This window comes from Pleurodeles waltl, chromosome 3_1, assembly GCF_031143425.1.
Source record: "Pleurodeles waltl isolate 20211129_DDA chromosome 3_1, aPleWal1.hap1.20221129, whole genome shotgun sequence".
Taxonomy (NCBI): Eukaryota; Metazoa; Chordata; class Amphibia; order Caudata; family Salamandridae; genus Pleurodeles; species Pleurodeles waltl.
Window position 1 is genome coordinate 732296910 of NC_090440.1, and position 14673 is coordinate 732311582.

Here is a 14673-nt window from a genome sequence, read left to right on the forward strand (position 1 = left end):
TCCTACATTCTGCACCTTACCTCCAAGTCCGGACACTGTGCATTGTTTAATTTAGCAGCGTTCCTGAAAACACAATTTTTGTGTTTCCGGAGAACACTGTTGGTGCACAAGGTCCCCAATGACAGGAGGAGGAGGAGGAGGAGGAGGAGTGAGCTAAGGCATGATCCAGCTACAGAGTGCTGTTAAAACACACTACTCAGTAGGGAGGTTTTTGGATTGGATGTTTGAGGTGCGTAGTTCATCTACAGTCCCCTCACACAGGTACAATCCATTTTGTTTAGCAGACATATTGCGCATGCCTCAGAAAGCAAAGTACAACTGCTAAAATGTGGCTGTCAGGATGCACGTCAGTGCACCTCTGAGGCCAATGAGAAGCCACACACAGCAGCAGGGGCAGGATCCCCAGCTCTGTACCAGCTTCCTAAAGAGCTGTGCTTCCATTCAAAAGAAGAAGGTGGGAGGTGGATTGATGGGGTTTTTCTTCTTTTCAAACCTGCTCTTGGTGCCTTGGCTGACTCCTTGTTGGGAATTATGTCTTGCTGGTTCCAATATCCAGCATCAGATTCCTGCTCTGATGCAAAAGAAGCAAGGTAAGTAATACAAATGTTTCTGTGTTCATGTATGTATGTGTTTTCGAGTGTACTTGTGAGTGACTTTAAGTGAATGTGATTAAGTGAAAATGTGTATGTATTTGTGTCAGAGAGTGAAAGTGAGTGAGAATCCGAGTTTGAGTGTATGAATAACTGAAAGTGAGTACAAAGGAGTGAGTGTAGGAAAGTGAGTGATTAGGATTGTGAGAGGGAGTGGAAGTGAATCAGAGGGTGTACCTAGCAATAGTGCACTAGATGCAGCTGCACCAGGGCCCGGGTCAGTGAGTGTGAAAGATTAAGTGTGTGTAAGAGTGTATTTTAATGAGAATGAGAACCAGTGAGAATGAGTAAGTTTATGTGTGATCAACAGTGAAAGGGAGCAGGGGTGTGGCTTGGTCTGGTCTGTAAGACTGGGGGAGTGAGCTTCAGATTTCCAAAAAATCACGCTGGCATCAGGCTCGGCTCCTCCACTATGGCGGAGGAGCTTCGCCATCCCCTGCCAGCAGAGGAGATGCAAAATGAAAAATTAAGATGATAATAAACAGTGTTTATTATCGTTTATATTTTTCAGGGGGCCGGCCATGGGAGATGACAGGGACGGAGGGGGAGTGCACAGTTCTCCCCTCAGTGTGCATGTATGTTTGGCTGGCTGTCTCAGGCCGCCCAAACACACATGCACACAGGGCTCTGACCAACTCAGCACTGTGTTGCTGGGTTTGAGAGAGCAGGCAGAGGCTCCAGCTCTGCCTCGGAGCGTCAAGCCAGGGCACTCCGGCCAATCCGAACACTCCTGTCATGCGAGAGCAGCATCAGGATTGGTTGCTGGGCTGGCTGGGAGCCTGTGCCTGCAGCGAGTGGAGTGGGAGCCAGAAGAGCGGCAAGGTTGCGGCGGCAGAGGAGAGTTTCTTTGTAAAACAAATTCCTTTATGTTGCTGTGCACCCACCCCGTAGCTTTGCCCCTACTGGAGCCACCCCTGGCTAGCATATATTGCTAAAATTCATCATATGACAAGCAGATCACATGAGAGTGACTTAAGCGGCAATGGGAAGAGAGAGCAGTGCAGATTGATATGATTAATAAGTGAGAGGAACATAATATTTTGTAAAATAATTTACAAAATTTGGGGTTTCAAACCAGAGATGAGAGAGAGCGCAGGTGCTTTGTCAGTGTGTGCATGCATAAATCCCAGGTGAGACACGACAGACAACTCACCATACCCAACTGAAAGCACCTGTATCCAACAATTCATTAGAATATACATTTACCAGTGGGGGTATAACACCACAAAATACCACCCCTGAAGCTACGCCCCTGACTGGGAGTAAGGATGAGTAAGTGAGAGAATGTGAGTTAGAGTAAGTGAGGGAGAAGCCCGGCAATTTAGAACTGTAGAGAGACAGGAAGTGAAGAAGTAAACGCAGCTGCCTTTTCCCCAAACACCCTTCATGAAGCAGAAGCAGGTCTAGAACATACAGGACACATTTTTAGTGTTCTATCAAAAAAGAAGGCAAAGAGTCAAACAAAGCAGCATCTACTAAAATATCAAAGGGGCTGGTCCCCCTATAACTGATAGATTGCCAGTGTACATGGACAAAGAACAGGGAAATATGCAATAAAAATCCTGAAATGCTGGACTTGCTACAGGGTACAAAATATTATTTTATGAAAATGAAAGCATGCCTTTGCCTGGACACAAAATGATTCAACATAAGAATGGATGTAGGAAAATGAAGTGCTTGGTGTCCCTGCCACTTGAGAATGCTACAGTCATGTCTATGCCTGGGCCTGGGTGGGACAAATGGACAGGGAAGGCCATTGCATTGTAAGGACTAATAGGACCACTATGGGACAGAGTGGATGAGTCCTGGCCTCCAAAATATGTACTGGTGGGCCCACTGGCACCCCCGGACACAATGTAACCACTGGGTTAAGAAGAGGGCACTGTATGTCCATAAAGATAGGGTGGTGGGTAGTTATAAAGTAAGGTTTCATTTTAAGGTGAAGGTTAGCATAGGGTCAGTACTCTTACTCTTGAATCTATTTTACTCAAGGTAGTGGTAATCTCAGACGTGGTAACCTCAACAGTGGTAATCCCTGCAGTGGTAGTAATCGCAGTAGAGGTAATCACAGTAGTGGTAATCACAGTAGTGGTAATCTCAGCAGTGGTAATCTTAAAGGTAGGTAGTAGTCACAGTAGTGGTAATATCAGTAGTGGTAATCCCTGCAGTGATAATTTCAATGGTGGTAATCTCAGCCATGGTAATCCCTGCAGTGGTACTCTCAGAGGTAATAATCACAGTAGTGGTAATTCAGCAGTGGTAATCCCTGCAGTGGTAATCCCTTCAGTGGCAGTCTCAGAGGTAGTAATCACAGTAGAGGTCATCTAAGCAGTGGTAATCCCTGTAGGGGTAATCTCAGAAGGTAGTAATCACCACAGTGGTAATCTCAGCAGTGGTAATCCCTGCAGTGGTACTCTCAAAGATCATAATCACAATAGTGGTAATTCAGTAGTGGTAATCCCCGCAGTGGTAATCTCAGATATAGTAATCACAGTAGTGGTAATCCAAGCACTGGTAACTGCTGCAGTGGTAATTTCAAAGGTGGTAATCTCAACAGAGGTCATTTTTGCACTGGTAATCTCAGAGGTAGTAATCACAGTAGTGGTAACCTCAGGAGTGGTAATCTCATAGAAGCTAATTTCAATGTAGTAGATTTTATGTAGCGGTATATGGACTCCGTTGTATTATAGGTGGTGACATTCAACCCTTTCTGATCACACACGCTGAGTGCTGGGTCTTTAGTCTGATATGTTCATTGCATTTGCATGTGAATAACGCTCAAACATTCCCTGAAGAACATGTTTTAAACCACTTCCTCCCCAGCGAGAGAAAGGACCGCTGAACTGAGTACAGCACAGCGCCTTCCTGAGGGGCACCATCCTCATCTAAGGGTAAACATCTTCATTTGTTTAGTTTTTACTCAGCAGACTAAGGCCCTATAAAACAATGGAACTCAGAATCTACTTTACCAGGATTTACAATGCAATGGGTCTCACGTTTCCTCGAGTGAAAGCTATTAGCGTTGTAAATTCCTAACCGGACCTTTCTTGCCACATAAACTGAAAAGTAAAACAGTTTCACATAAGCGAGCCCACGGCCACCATGAGCACAAAGCAGACACACAAAAGGAAACTGAAGTTTGCTCGAAGTGAAACATATCGGCAAAAGTGCAATTATCCATGTAACCATCAAAAGTGAAAATATCCATGTAACAGATTTGTTGTCATGAAAAAGCGCTTGACTACTGCTCAGCGAGATCGCACTGCATATGAAATAAAGATAAAAAGTAGTCCAGAAACCATACGGAAAACATGGAGCCTTGAATGTTTTCAGTAGTTGGCCGGTGCGCTCGAGGCGGGCTAAACACACTAATGAAATCAAGCGAATTTTAAAAGGCAAGCCCACTAACCATCCAAACAGATGGGCTTGACATGGGCGTGGTTAAAAGTCTACAGAGAGATTACACCAGGGACAGAGTGCTTTGCGCTCAACCCTAAAAAGCAGAGAGAGTTCAATGGTGCAACCCATTAATGTGATTTTCGTAGACACCTTCAGATGCAAAAAATGCTCAGATTCAATGGATACCATTTAGGACCTGCTCCTAAACACCTCTGGATTTGGCAGACAAGGGAACTGAGACACCAAGTAAACACTGATTTGCCTAGGAGCATGGACTTCTTAGTCAAGCTGGGAGGACAACTCAGGTCCTCTTATTTCGAAGGAAGCACGCCAGCCTACAGGCCATCATATGTCTCTGTGTTTGTGATTTAGTCCTATCACACAACTGTCAGTTCAAGCAAACAGTAGAGGCAGTAATTAACTCATAAATCTGTGGTGGAAGCGCTGACACACAAGACTATAAGAAGACAAGTAAGTATGTTATAGTAATAGGTCTATGACTACAATCTTAACATTAATCAAAGGCACGCATAAAGGAAGCTGAGTTGTACTACTGGATTTCCTATTCTAAATATTTCTCACCTCCAAAGCATATATCAATTTCACAAGTCCTGAGTCAGTGACTAAATAGGACCATGTTTGTGATTTCCCAATAATCTGACCCGGAGCACAAACTACAAAGTGTTCACCGATGGGAATGTACAGAGCAACAACATCTCAAGGAACACACTGATCTGGTTTTTATAAAAACGGTATTTTCTAAAGTTACCAATCCATTAAATAATTATCCTGAATCATCCTTGAATAAAAGCCACTTATGAAGAACTGATAAAGAACATTTACCTTTTTCATTTCATCTTGCCCTGCAACGATATCACAGCTATCTTGCCCAGTTCCATTCTTGAAAACCAAAATTCTGACCGTGGGCTTTCCAGACAATTTTTTCAAGCGCTCAGAAAGGGCAGGCTTTGTCTTTCCTCTCCTGGCATCGCTCGGAATCATCAGGCCATTCATTCCCCAGGTCACTGTCTTCATTAGTGACAGGTGCTCTGAAAATAAAGGACGGAAATCAGTGTTTTCCTTCAAATAAAAACTGCTGTCATCATGTTCACCCCCCTTCGCCTGCTCTTATAAAATGGCTTCTCTCCACATAGCTACTTGAGCGTTTAAAACAGTACTTCAGCATCCCACTATGAGCAGCATAAGCTGTAGCAAGCTGTCTGCTCTGATAGCCTACATAAATCATATTTCCTGATGGGAGCATCTGCTCAAGGTATCAACAAGTAGTGCCACAATTTAGTTATAATTAAAATTCACCTTACTATGTCTCAATCACTGAGCAGCGGGGCATTTAAGTTGCTACGTTAGTGTAACAGAATCACTCCAGATATGTTTATGATAGGCCCTCTTACTTTTAAGTGAAAAGCATCTTTTAGACAAATGTGCTGCTTTTAATGTTTGTTTTACGGCTTAACCTTCCCTCACGCTAATCTTGCTATTTTTTAGTATACATTTAACTCATTTATCAATAAATTATTTTTATTGGCATTGTCAGATGACACCTATTGGCACATTTTATTATGAACCAAAAATGATTTAAATTAACGCTCAGGGGAATCATCTGTTAAGACACAATAATAAGCATTGGCCTTCCACATGTCTCATTCCATCTTTAACCTGAAATACAAGTTATCAGACTCAGCATAATGGCCAAAACATATCCTCTATGCAGTGAATTACTGTAAAGTGTACCTCAAAAAACTAACAGAATAAATAGGTCTCTGATATCATCTTTGGGGAATTAAAAACAGACTTTATCCGATTTCCCCAAACAAAATGACCAAAGTGCAAACTAACACTGGATTCTTGAGGCACAGAAAGACACAGAAAGGTGATCAGCTAACAAGTGAATTGCCGATAATGGCTTAAGTTAAAAAGAAAACAAATCCAGCATTTTGGTCAAAACAGCTAGAACTTGTTGCCTTGATTCTCAAAATCGATTGCTAATTATCTGTGGACAGATAAAGGACATAGAGGGAAATTGTGGTGTATCATTAAGCCCTTTCAGTGAAGTCATAATCATAGCCCCAGTAAATGTGTTTGTGATGTGTTATGTGACATCATATCTGAGGTTTTTGGCAAAGCACTGAGGATAAATTATGATTGAAAAGCTTATCTTAATTGCCAAATTTCACTGGTTTGGGATTCTAACCACATCACCTATGCCAGTGAAGTTTTTTTAGAGGAATAATTCTACTATGAGTATTTATATTAAACTTATATTTGAGTAAAGAACTAAAATGTCTTTATAATTTTTCACAGATTTTTATAGTGTCTTATGATACACTTAGGCACTACTGAGCATAGGCTCCTGCTCTACTTGTCCGAGAACTGGCTGCAACTGTAATCACAGAAGTTACACTTGTAGTATACTATGACTAGTGAACATCCGTTCAGACTACCGAACAGATGTATTCTAAATCCATCAAAGAATCTATTTTAAATGGAGTTATTGATTCATGCCAGGTTTAGTGTGATTCAATTCAGCAGTTATGCTGTGGTGTGGCGCAAACATTCATACATAATACCTTTTTGCAATAAATACATTTCAGAAACTATGGACCAGATTGACAACAAACCAAAACATGACTTATACTGTGTTAAGTTCCATGTCTAGGTCAGGTTTGGTGTGATTCCAATGAGCCAAGTATCTGTATGTAAAAACAGACAGACCACATATACAAATAAGATGCTTATATAAAGCACTTTATAGCACAGTGCCATCTCTGATGGTTGTAAATAACATTTGTTACCATTACCCAACTTAACAGTCATCAAGTTACCAACCCTGGATGGTTGAAAGAAAGGGGTGACTTTAGATAGACAGATGTGATAGATAGAGAGAGGGATAGTCAGATAGACAAACAGAAAGACAGACAGATGGATGGACCGACCAACAGACAGACAGACCAGACCGAATGACCCACAGTAATTAATATTTGTGTAATAAAGGATATACGTGTGTATCTTTTAACCTCCTGACTAAATGTGTTCTATGTTTGGCTAATAGTGACAAACATAACACTAAAATAAGTTATAGGTTGGTTTCAATGTCAGGCACAAATTGATAAGTGTATTTGTAGAGTTAACGCTTCTTAGCTAAAGATGCATCTCCAGATTACTGTCACTGTTGACTTGGCCCTTATTGCAGGATTATCCCCAAACTTTTTGCCTCCTTCCTTCTATTTTGTCTGACCAAATTTTAGGACTTTAGGACTCTGGCCACTTTACCACTGTTAACCAGTGCTAAAGTGCATATGCTGTCTGTCTAAAATGTATTGGCGATTGGTTTATCCATGACTGGCATATTTGATTTACTAGTAAGTCCCTAGTAAAGTGCACTGTGTGCGCCCACGGCCTGTAAATTAAAGGCTACAAGTGGGCCTGCAGCACTGGTTGTGCCACCCACATGAGTAGCCCTGTAACCATGTCTCAGACCTACCACTGCAGTGTCTGTGTGGACAGTTTTACTGCCATTTTGACCTGGCACATGCACCTATGTGCCAGGCCCAAACCTCCCCGTTTACCACATGTAAGTCGCCCCAAGGGTAGACCAAAGGTAGGCCCATGTGCAGGACGCAGATTATTTAAAAGGTAGGACATGTACAGGTGAGGTTTACATGTACTCATAGTGAAATACTGCTAAATTCAGTTTCCACTACTGCAAGGACTATCTCTCCCATAGGGCAACATGGGGATTGCCTTGAAATATCTTTTTAGTGTAATTTCTCATTAGGAGCAGGTAGGGATCTGGAGTTTGAGGTCTCCGAACTCTTTAAAAATACAACTTTGAGGAAGGGCCTATTTTTGACATAGTTAGCCCCCGCTTTTTTAGTGATGTAGCCTAGAAATTGTAGTGCCTGGGGCCTCTGCTAACCAGCCAGAGCTCTTTTCCTAAAACAGGTGTGATGCATTGGCACAGTTGGATGCACCTTTAGTTACCACTATAAGTCCCTAGTAAAGGTACTTGGGTACCCTGGGCATGGGGTACTGAGGGTTGGTCACTGAGGGCAGCAGCACTAATTGTGCCATCCTCTAGGGCCATGCACCCAGACATACCCAGTTCTACAATTGTAGGCTGGGGACTCTGGGGCAAACCTAAAACACAACCTCGACGTGGCACACTGCCCGTGTGCACTGTCCATCATACACTGCATACACTATGGATAAGACACGCCTCTGGCAGGCCTTCCAGCCCTAAAGCAGGGTGCACCATATTATATGTGAGGGCACAGCTGCATGAGCAATATGCCCCCTCTATGTCCTTGCCAAACCTGGGACATAGTGAGTGAACAGAGCAGCCATTTTGATACATGTGCTGGACACTGGTCAATACGAGCTTCCCTGCTACTTGATGGCCACTCTGAACCCTGGGTTGTTTGGTATCAAACAACTCAGAATGATGAAACCCAGGTACCAGCTTGTTGCCTCAGGCCTTCAAGAGTGGGGCAGGTACTCTGCCCCTGGCACAAATCCACCCTGGAGGGTCCCCCTGGGCCCAAGAGCTCTGGATGATAAGGCCCAAGCCCTTCAGGCTCAGCTCCCTCCAAGAAGGTCGGCTCCTCTTCTTGAGAAGAGGGATCCTGATTTGGGATCTGTTTTGAAGCTGGTCCCCCAGTCTTCCTTCCTTTTCTCTTGGAGGGCTGGTCCACTATTTCAGGATCCAGCTCCTTTTTCACTCTGAAGTTTGCTTTGTGCCTTTGTCCTGACACGCGCCCACTCAGGGATCCTTAGCATTGCTGCATGGGTCTTCAGTTCTACATCAGCCCAGGGGGAATGCTTCAGGTCATTTTCAAGCAGGCAATCTACTGGGATGGATGAAGACACAAGGTCCTTTTCAATTTCCTCCATCTTGGATGGAGGAAAATAGCCAACCAGGTATAGGGAAACGTCCCCTCCCCACAGGAAGTGGTCACTTAGTGGGTGTAGCCATCCTAAGATAGATGACCCATTGGTCACTACCAGGTCCCCCCTAAAACGCCCACTAAATACAGTATTTAGAGGGCATCCTAAGAACAGGAAATCAGATTCGACAGACAAAAGAAGACCAGCACCAAGAAGATCCAAGGCACGAGAACTGTGGACCAACTGCAACAAAGGAAAGGCGCTAAACCCTGCTGCATCCAGGACCTGACAATCACCGCTGTTTGTTGCTTTGCTGTGCTGGCCTGCTGCTTGCTGCTTCTGTCCTGGGAGTAAAAGGACTGGACTTTGCTTTCTACATCCTGCTTTCCAAGATTCTCCAAGGGCTTGAACTGAGCTGGTCTACTGTTAGAAGTCTCAGGGACATCAAAGACTTCATGTGCCAGCACCTGGGTTCTCTTGCTGAGAGTCCTGACTTGACACGTAGTGCCAAATCCAGTTCCTGGGCCCTTGTAAGTGAGTTCTGGTGCAACCCAGAAGAAACCAAGTACATCGACTCTAAAGCAACTTTGGAACCAGTATCGCTGTCTGACTGCGTGCCACTGCAACAGTGTGCAACAAGTGCAGCCCATGCCGCAGGCCCAACGACGCCACAGCGCCTCCGAAGTCCCGCCACAGCTTGAGTCCAGAGTGCCATGTCACCAACGTCTGTGACACCAGAGTCCAACTCTGCTGCAGCACCTGTGGCCCGATGGTGTGATCGTACCACTGCAAAGTCGACGCCTCGTATCTTGACCTGCTGGATTAATCAACGTGCCAGGTCATAAGGATCTAACACCTTACCAATGATGCTGCATCACCTCCCCTGCAACCGTAAGGGACCAACAACTTAACCCCCTGCCTAGCAGTTAGGAACCAATGTCTCACCTCCCCAGTAGTAGTAAGGAACCGACGCCACACCAGCTCCAGTGACGCCTCACCTCCCTGACTCCATGCAACGTCTTTGTTTCCTCATCGCTTTCAAAGGTACTGTACCTGGCGTCTGTGCGACTTTGTGACCGGCCTGCACTCCCTCATGAGTGGCGCTGGACTATTGGGAATGACTCAGTCAAGACGCTGTGATACACCCAGTTGGAGCTATTGTGTTTCTAAGCGCTTTAAGATTTAATCTTGGAAAAATTGTATTTTTGCTGGTGTATGTTGGATTATTGTCCTTTTGGTCTTGTTTTACTCAGATAAATATTGGCTATTTTTCTAAGAGTGTGTGAGTGTGTGAGTGTGTGTGAGTGTGAGTGTGAGTGTGTGCGTGCGTGTGTGTGTGTGCAAATACTTTACACATTGCCTCCGAGATAAGCCTGTCTGCTCATGCCAAGCTACCAAAGGGGTGAGCAGGGGTTACCTTAGGTATGTGACTCCCTTATCCTGACTAGAGTGAGGGTTCCTTCTTAGACAGGGTGCAAACCACAGCCTACTAGAGACTCCATTTCTAACAGTCACCATAGACTTTCTCCAGTATTTCATATGTATTTGCTAAGGAATTATCTTCTTGATTTACCTGACTCATTATACTCCTCTTCACACTCAAGACCAAAGAGCAGAAATATTTGTGTTCGATCACACACGCAAACAGGCAGGCATCTTCGAAAAAAGTAATTCAGCAGCCTTTACTTTTTCAGCATAATATAAATGTATTGCACTTTCCACATAATCCCCCATCTACTGTGCAATTTGTAGACAAAAAAAAGTCTTGAAGTCAAAAGTTACTGACATCACTGCACATTGGGGCAACATAATGCACTAGCCTGTGCAAACATTAACAGTTCAACATTTGCCTAATGAGTACTGGGTTGAGACATTTAAAGAGGTGACTGTTTTATCCTAGTAGTGTAAATATCCCCAACTGATTCACTGATGGAAGGATGTATGTCTGCAGTTGAAAGCTAACACCATAAATCACTATTCAAAGTACTATGCACTTTAAGCCACTACTCTCAATGCAGCACTTATCTGAAAAGGGCACAAAGATTTTAAAATAATTCCAAACATGGTGCATCTCTTTTTAAGATCTAATATTAAGACCCAACATTCTGACTTGTAAAGTGCCTTCAAGTAAGACAAGTACTTGGTTAATATGACTAAACTATATTAGCGCACATGGTTGATTCCTATTGGGGGCTCCTCCGCAATGGCGGAGGAGCGTCACCCCACCTGGCCAAGAGCCAGAAGATGAAAATTAAAACAATAGTTTAAAATTGTTTTATTTTTCATCTGCTCGCTTGGCCAGCAGTGCAGGGAGGGGTGGGGCTGGGTCATGGGAGGTGGGACGGGGGATGAGGAGAGAGTGCACTTAAGTGCACATGTGTGTTTGGCTGGCAGTCAACCCCAGGGTTGTGTCTGGACGGCAATCTAAGCAAGTCAGACCAATTCTGTCGCTACTTTCATGCTAGGTTTAGAATGAAAGCAGTGCCAGGATTGCTGAGGAGCCTGTGGTGGTGTCCCAGTGAATGCTGGGACACCAGAAGAATAGCACGAGGGGGCAAGAGGCAGCGAGCTGGGGCGACGAGAAAGGTAAGTTTTTTTTCTTTCATTTTTTATTTTTAAAGTTCTTTCCCCCGTCCCCATCGTTCCCACTCCCCTTTGACATTTGGGCCGGCTACTGCTGTTTCCTATGCCAATGAAAAGCTTCCAGAGGCACCCTCATATGAACGCTTGAAAAACCCAAAACTGGAGTCACATTTTAGAGATGCTTGGAATAAAGGAGCACATTTTTCATACAGGAAGCATTCATATTTAACCTTCTGTTTTCTGAGTGCATATATTTCACACACTATATTTTATTCTGTAAAGTAGAAAGCATTGTAAAAATGGTGTTTATTTGTTTTCATGCAAAACACAATTATTAATTAATAATTGTTGTAACATTTTCAACAGGATTACCATGTAGAAAGCTAATAATGTTCTGGTATACAGTTCTACATTCAGATAGACCACTGCCAAGGTTAAAATATAGTTTCTGGTCAGGTGTGCTGAATAAGCTTGCACACAGTACAAGCAGAAAGGTACAAGTTCGATCCAGCAGAGTATAATAGGTCTTCTGCCCAAGAAGAAAAAGGGGGAGATGGCTCAGAAATTTCTATTGCTGGGTGTGCTACTTTCAAAAAGGAGAATAGCCATACATTGGTTGGGAGTACTGCCACCAAGAGTGGATACATGAAAAAAAGATAAGCTATGATGTGCCGCTGCCCAAGAAGCACTGATAAAGCTAATCCAGTGAGATGAAAAACTACTTGAGGACCTATTGACATTGTATGAAATGTTTAGATCATTGAATGCCCCTCTTGATGGCAGGCCACTGTGATCCCTTGCCTCTGTGTCGTAGTAGATTACTGAAAGTTATGTGTTGTACTGGACCAAGGGTTAAGGAATTTAAGCTGAGATGACTATAATAACTGAGGATAGGAATGTAAAAAATACATAATATGTAGATTATGTGAGCACCTCAAGATGCTGGATGCACATCAGTAGAGCTCTCTGCAGGGGCCTGTAGTCTTGTTCAATCTGGGCTGCATCAAGTCATCCTGAAGTGGAAGCAGTCACCGGATGATGTGCGGGGAACAGGGCCTGGAAACAAGTCAAGGAGGGGTGCCACAATGAGGCCTAGGTAGAGCAGGATAAGGTGTGGTGTGGTGGGCATGGCCTGCTGCCGCAACAGCAGTCGATCCTGGAGTGTGACTGCCTGGGCACACAAGCCCCCCAATGACCTGGAGGACTCCAATTCCCAACCTGCCCCCCATGCCTAGAAGGTAAGTTGGGCAGCCATTCACCTCCGGTGGCAGGGGCGAGAGGACACAACATGGAAATCTGTCTGGGCCATCTGGTTCGACAGGTGTCCCTGGAAGGGACTGCTCCTCCCCTGGGGGCATACACTGAGGCTCACAGGTGTACTTCACTGATCTGGGTGGGCTATAGCTATAGGGCCGACATAGGGGGCCTGTCCCTACAAACTGCTCCAGCCACATGGTCCCTGCAGCAGCTGACTACTGACCATAGGGTCTCATCATCCTCCCACTCCTCAGACCTAGCTCAGCACTGCACTGGGGACTGAGTGCTCAGCATACATTTGGCCATATATGGGGCCCTGCTCATTGTGAAACTGCACATGCCTCCCTTACCTGAAGTGTCCTGTACTGTGGTGCTGGGAGATGGGCAGGTCTCAGCTTTACGAATTGGTCCAACTGCACTGGGCCCGCCCCAGCTGACTGCTGGCCATAGGACTTCATTATTCTCCCACTCTTCCGACCTCCCATTATACTGCACTGGGGGCAGAGTGTTCAGAATACTTTTGGCCATATTTGTGGCCCTGTTCATCACAAGAGTGCACGTGCCTCACTTGCCTTATCCTACATGCACTGAGGTACTGAGGATAGGGTGGGTCTTTGCCCACAGAGCTGTGCTCCTAGGCCCCAACTGATTATCATTAGACACATTGGAGTGCCGAGAGCACCACAAGGGAACATACCTACCCACACAATTGGAGAGAGACAAGACTAGGATGCCTCCTCCACCCCAGCGCAAGCCAGGACAGGGACGACGGAATGCATGGGAGAACACTCCACAACCCCCTAAAGAACATTCAAGTGACTTCAAACATGACAGCCCACGCCGACTAAGCTCGACATAATCCATGGTGTGATAATGGAGGCCAGGATTGACCTCAGGGACAGGGTGGATGCAGTGGTGCTTAAATTGGGATTACTACATGAAGATCAACGCAAACTCTTGGACTGTGTTACGCACACTGAAAAGCCTCCAAGATATCACCAAACTCACTGACAAGGTTCATCTCCAGTAAGACAAAATGGAAGATATGGAGGGGAGATCACACCACAACATTGTGCACATCATATGGTTTCTGAAGGGTGCGGAAGGCATGAACTCCAACACCTTCTATCAAACCTGGCTCTCTAACCATGTCAGATCCACAGGTCTCTCTCCCCACCTTATCATAGTGCGAGCACACCACGTCCCCTCCCGGTGCCCCCACCAGGTATCCTCCTAGACCACTTGTGTCTAAAATACTTAATTTATAGACAAAGATACCATCCTACAGGCTGCTAGAAATTCAGGATGCATAACGTTCAAGAATGCACAGGTTTTCCTCCTTCCATTCTACACCCTCGTGGTCCTACCAAGGAGGGCCTCGTACCTGGGCATAAAACCCAAGTTTAAAGATACTGACTTGCCCCTCCCCGTGAAGCTGAAGTGATTGTGACTCAGCGTTCCCATTTACAGAGTCCTCCGACACCTGGGACTGTGTTGAACAAAGGCGACATGTCTCACTGAAGACACAAAATAATACCTGCCCGCTTACAATCCCACCGTAGAGATGGAGGACATTGCCCTGCCAGCTTCAAGAAGGCCCACTTGATTGCACATTTTCCTGCACAGGCTCAGTGAGAAAGAATTTTGTCCCTAGTCACAGCATCCTATCTTCAGACTACAGACCAGGCCCATACTACAGATATCTCAGATGATGCCTCATGCCTCTTCTGACAGAGAATCTGGAACCTCACAGATCAGCACTGCCTCTATCCTCCTCCTTTCTCAGACAGCTGAGGTCAGACTAGGAAAAACAAATGTGAAACAAGCTATGATGGTTTGAAGAGGCACCAGTCACCACATTTACGTCACCTCTCACCAT

General features: G+C 44.8%; 1 protein-coding gene across 1 annotated transcript in view; it reads right to left on the reverse strand.

Annotated features, from left to right (window-relative positions):
- Positions 1 to 14673, reverse strand: part of DCDC1 (doublecortin domain containing 1) — a 1098140-nt gene that overhangs the window by 943699 nt on the left and 139768 nt on the right. Inside the window, exon 6 of the mRNA XM_069223476.1 lies at positions 4893 to 5098. Coding sequence (XP_069079577.1) covers positions 4893 to 5098 — 206 coding nt within the window. The remainder of the gene's footprint in view (positions 1 to 4892; positions 5099 to 14673) is intronic.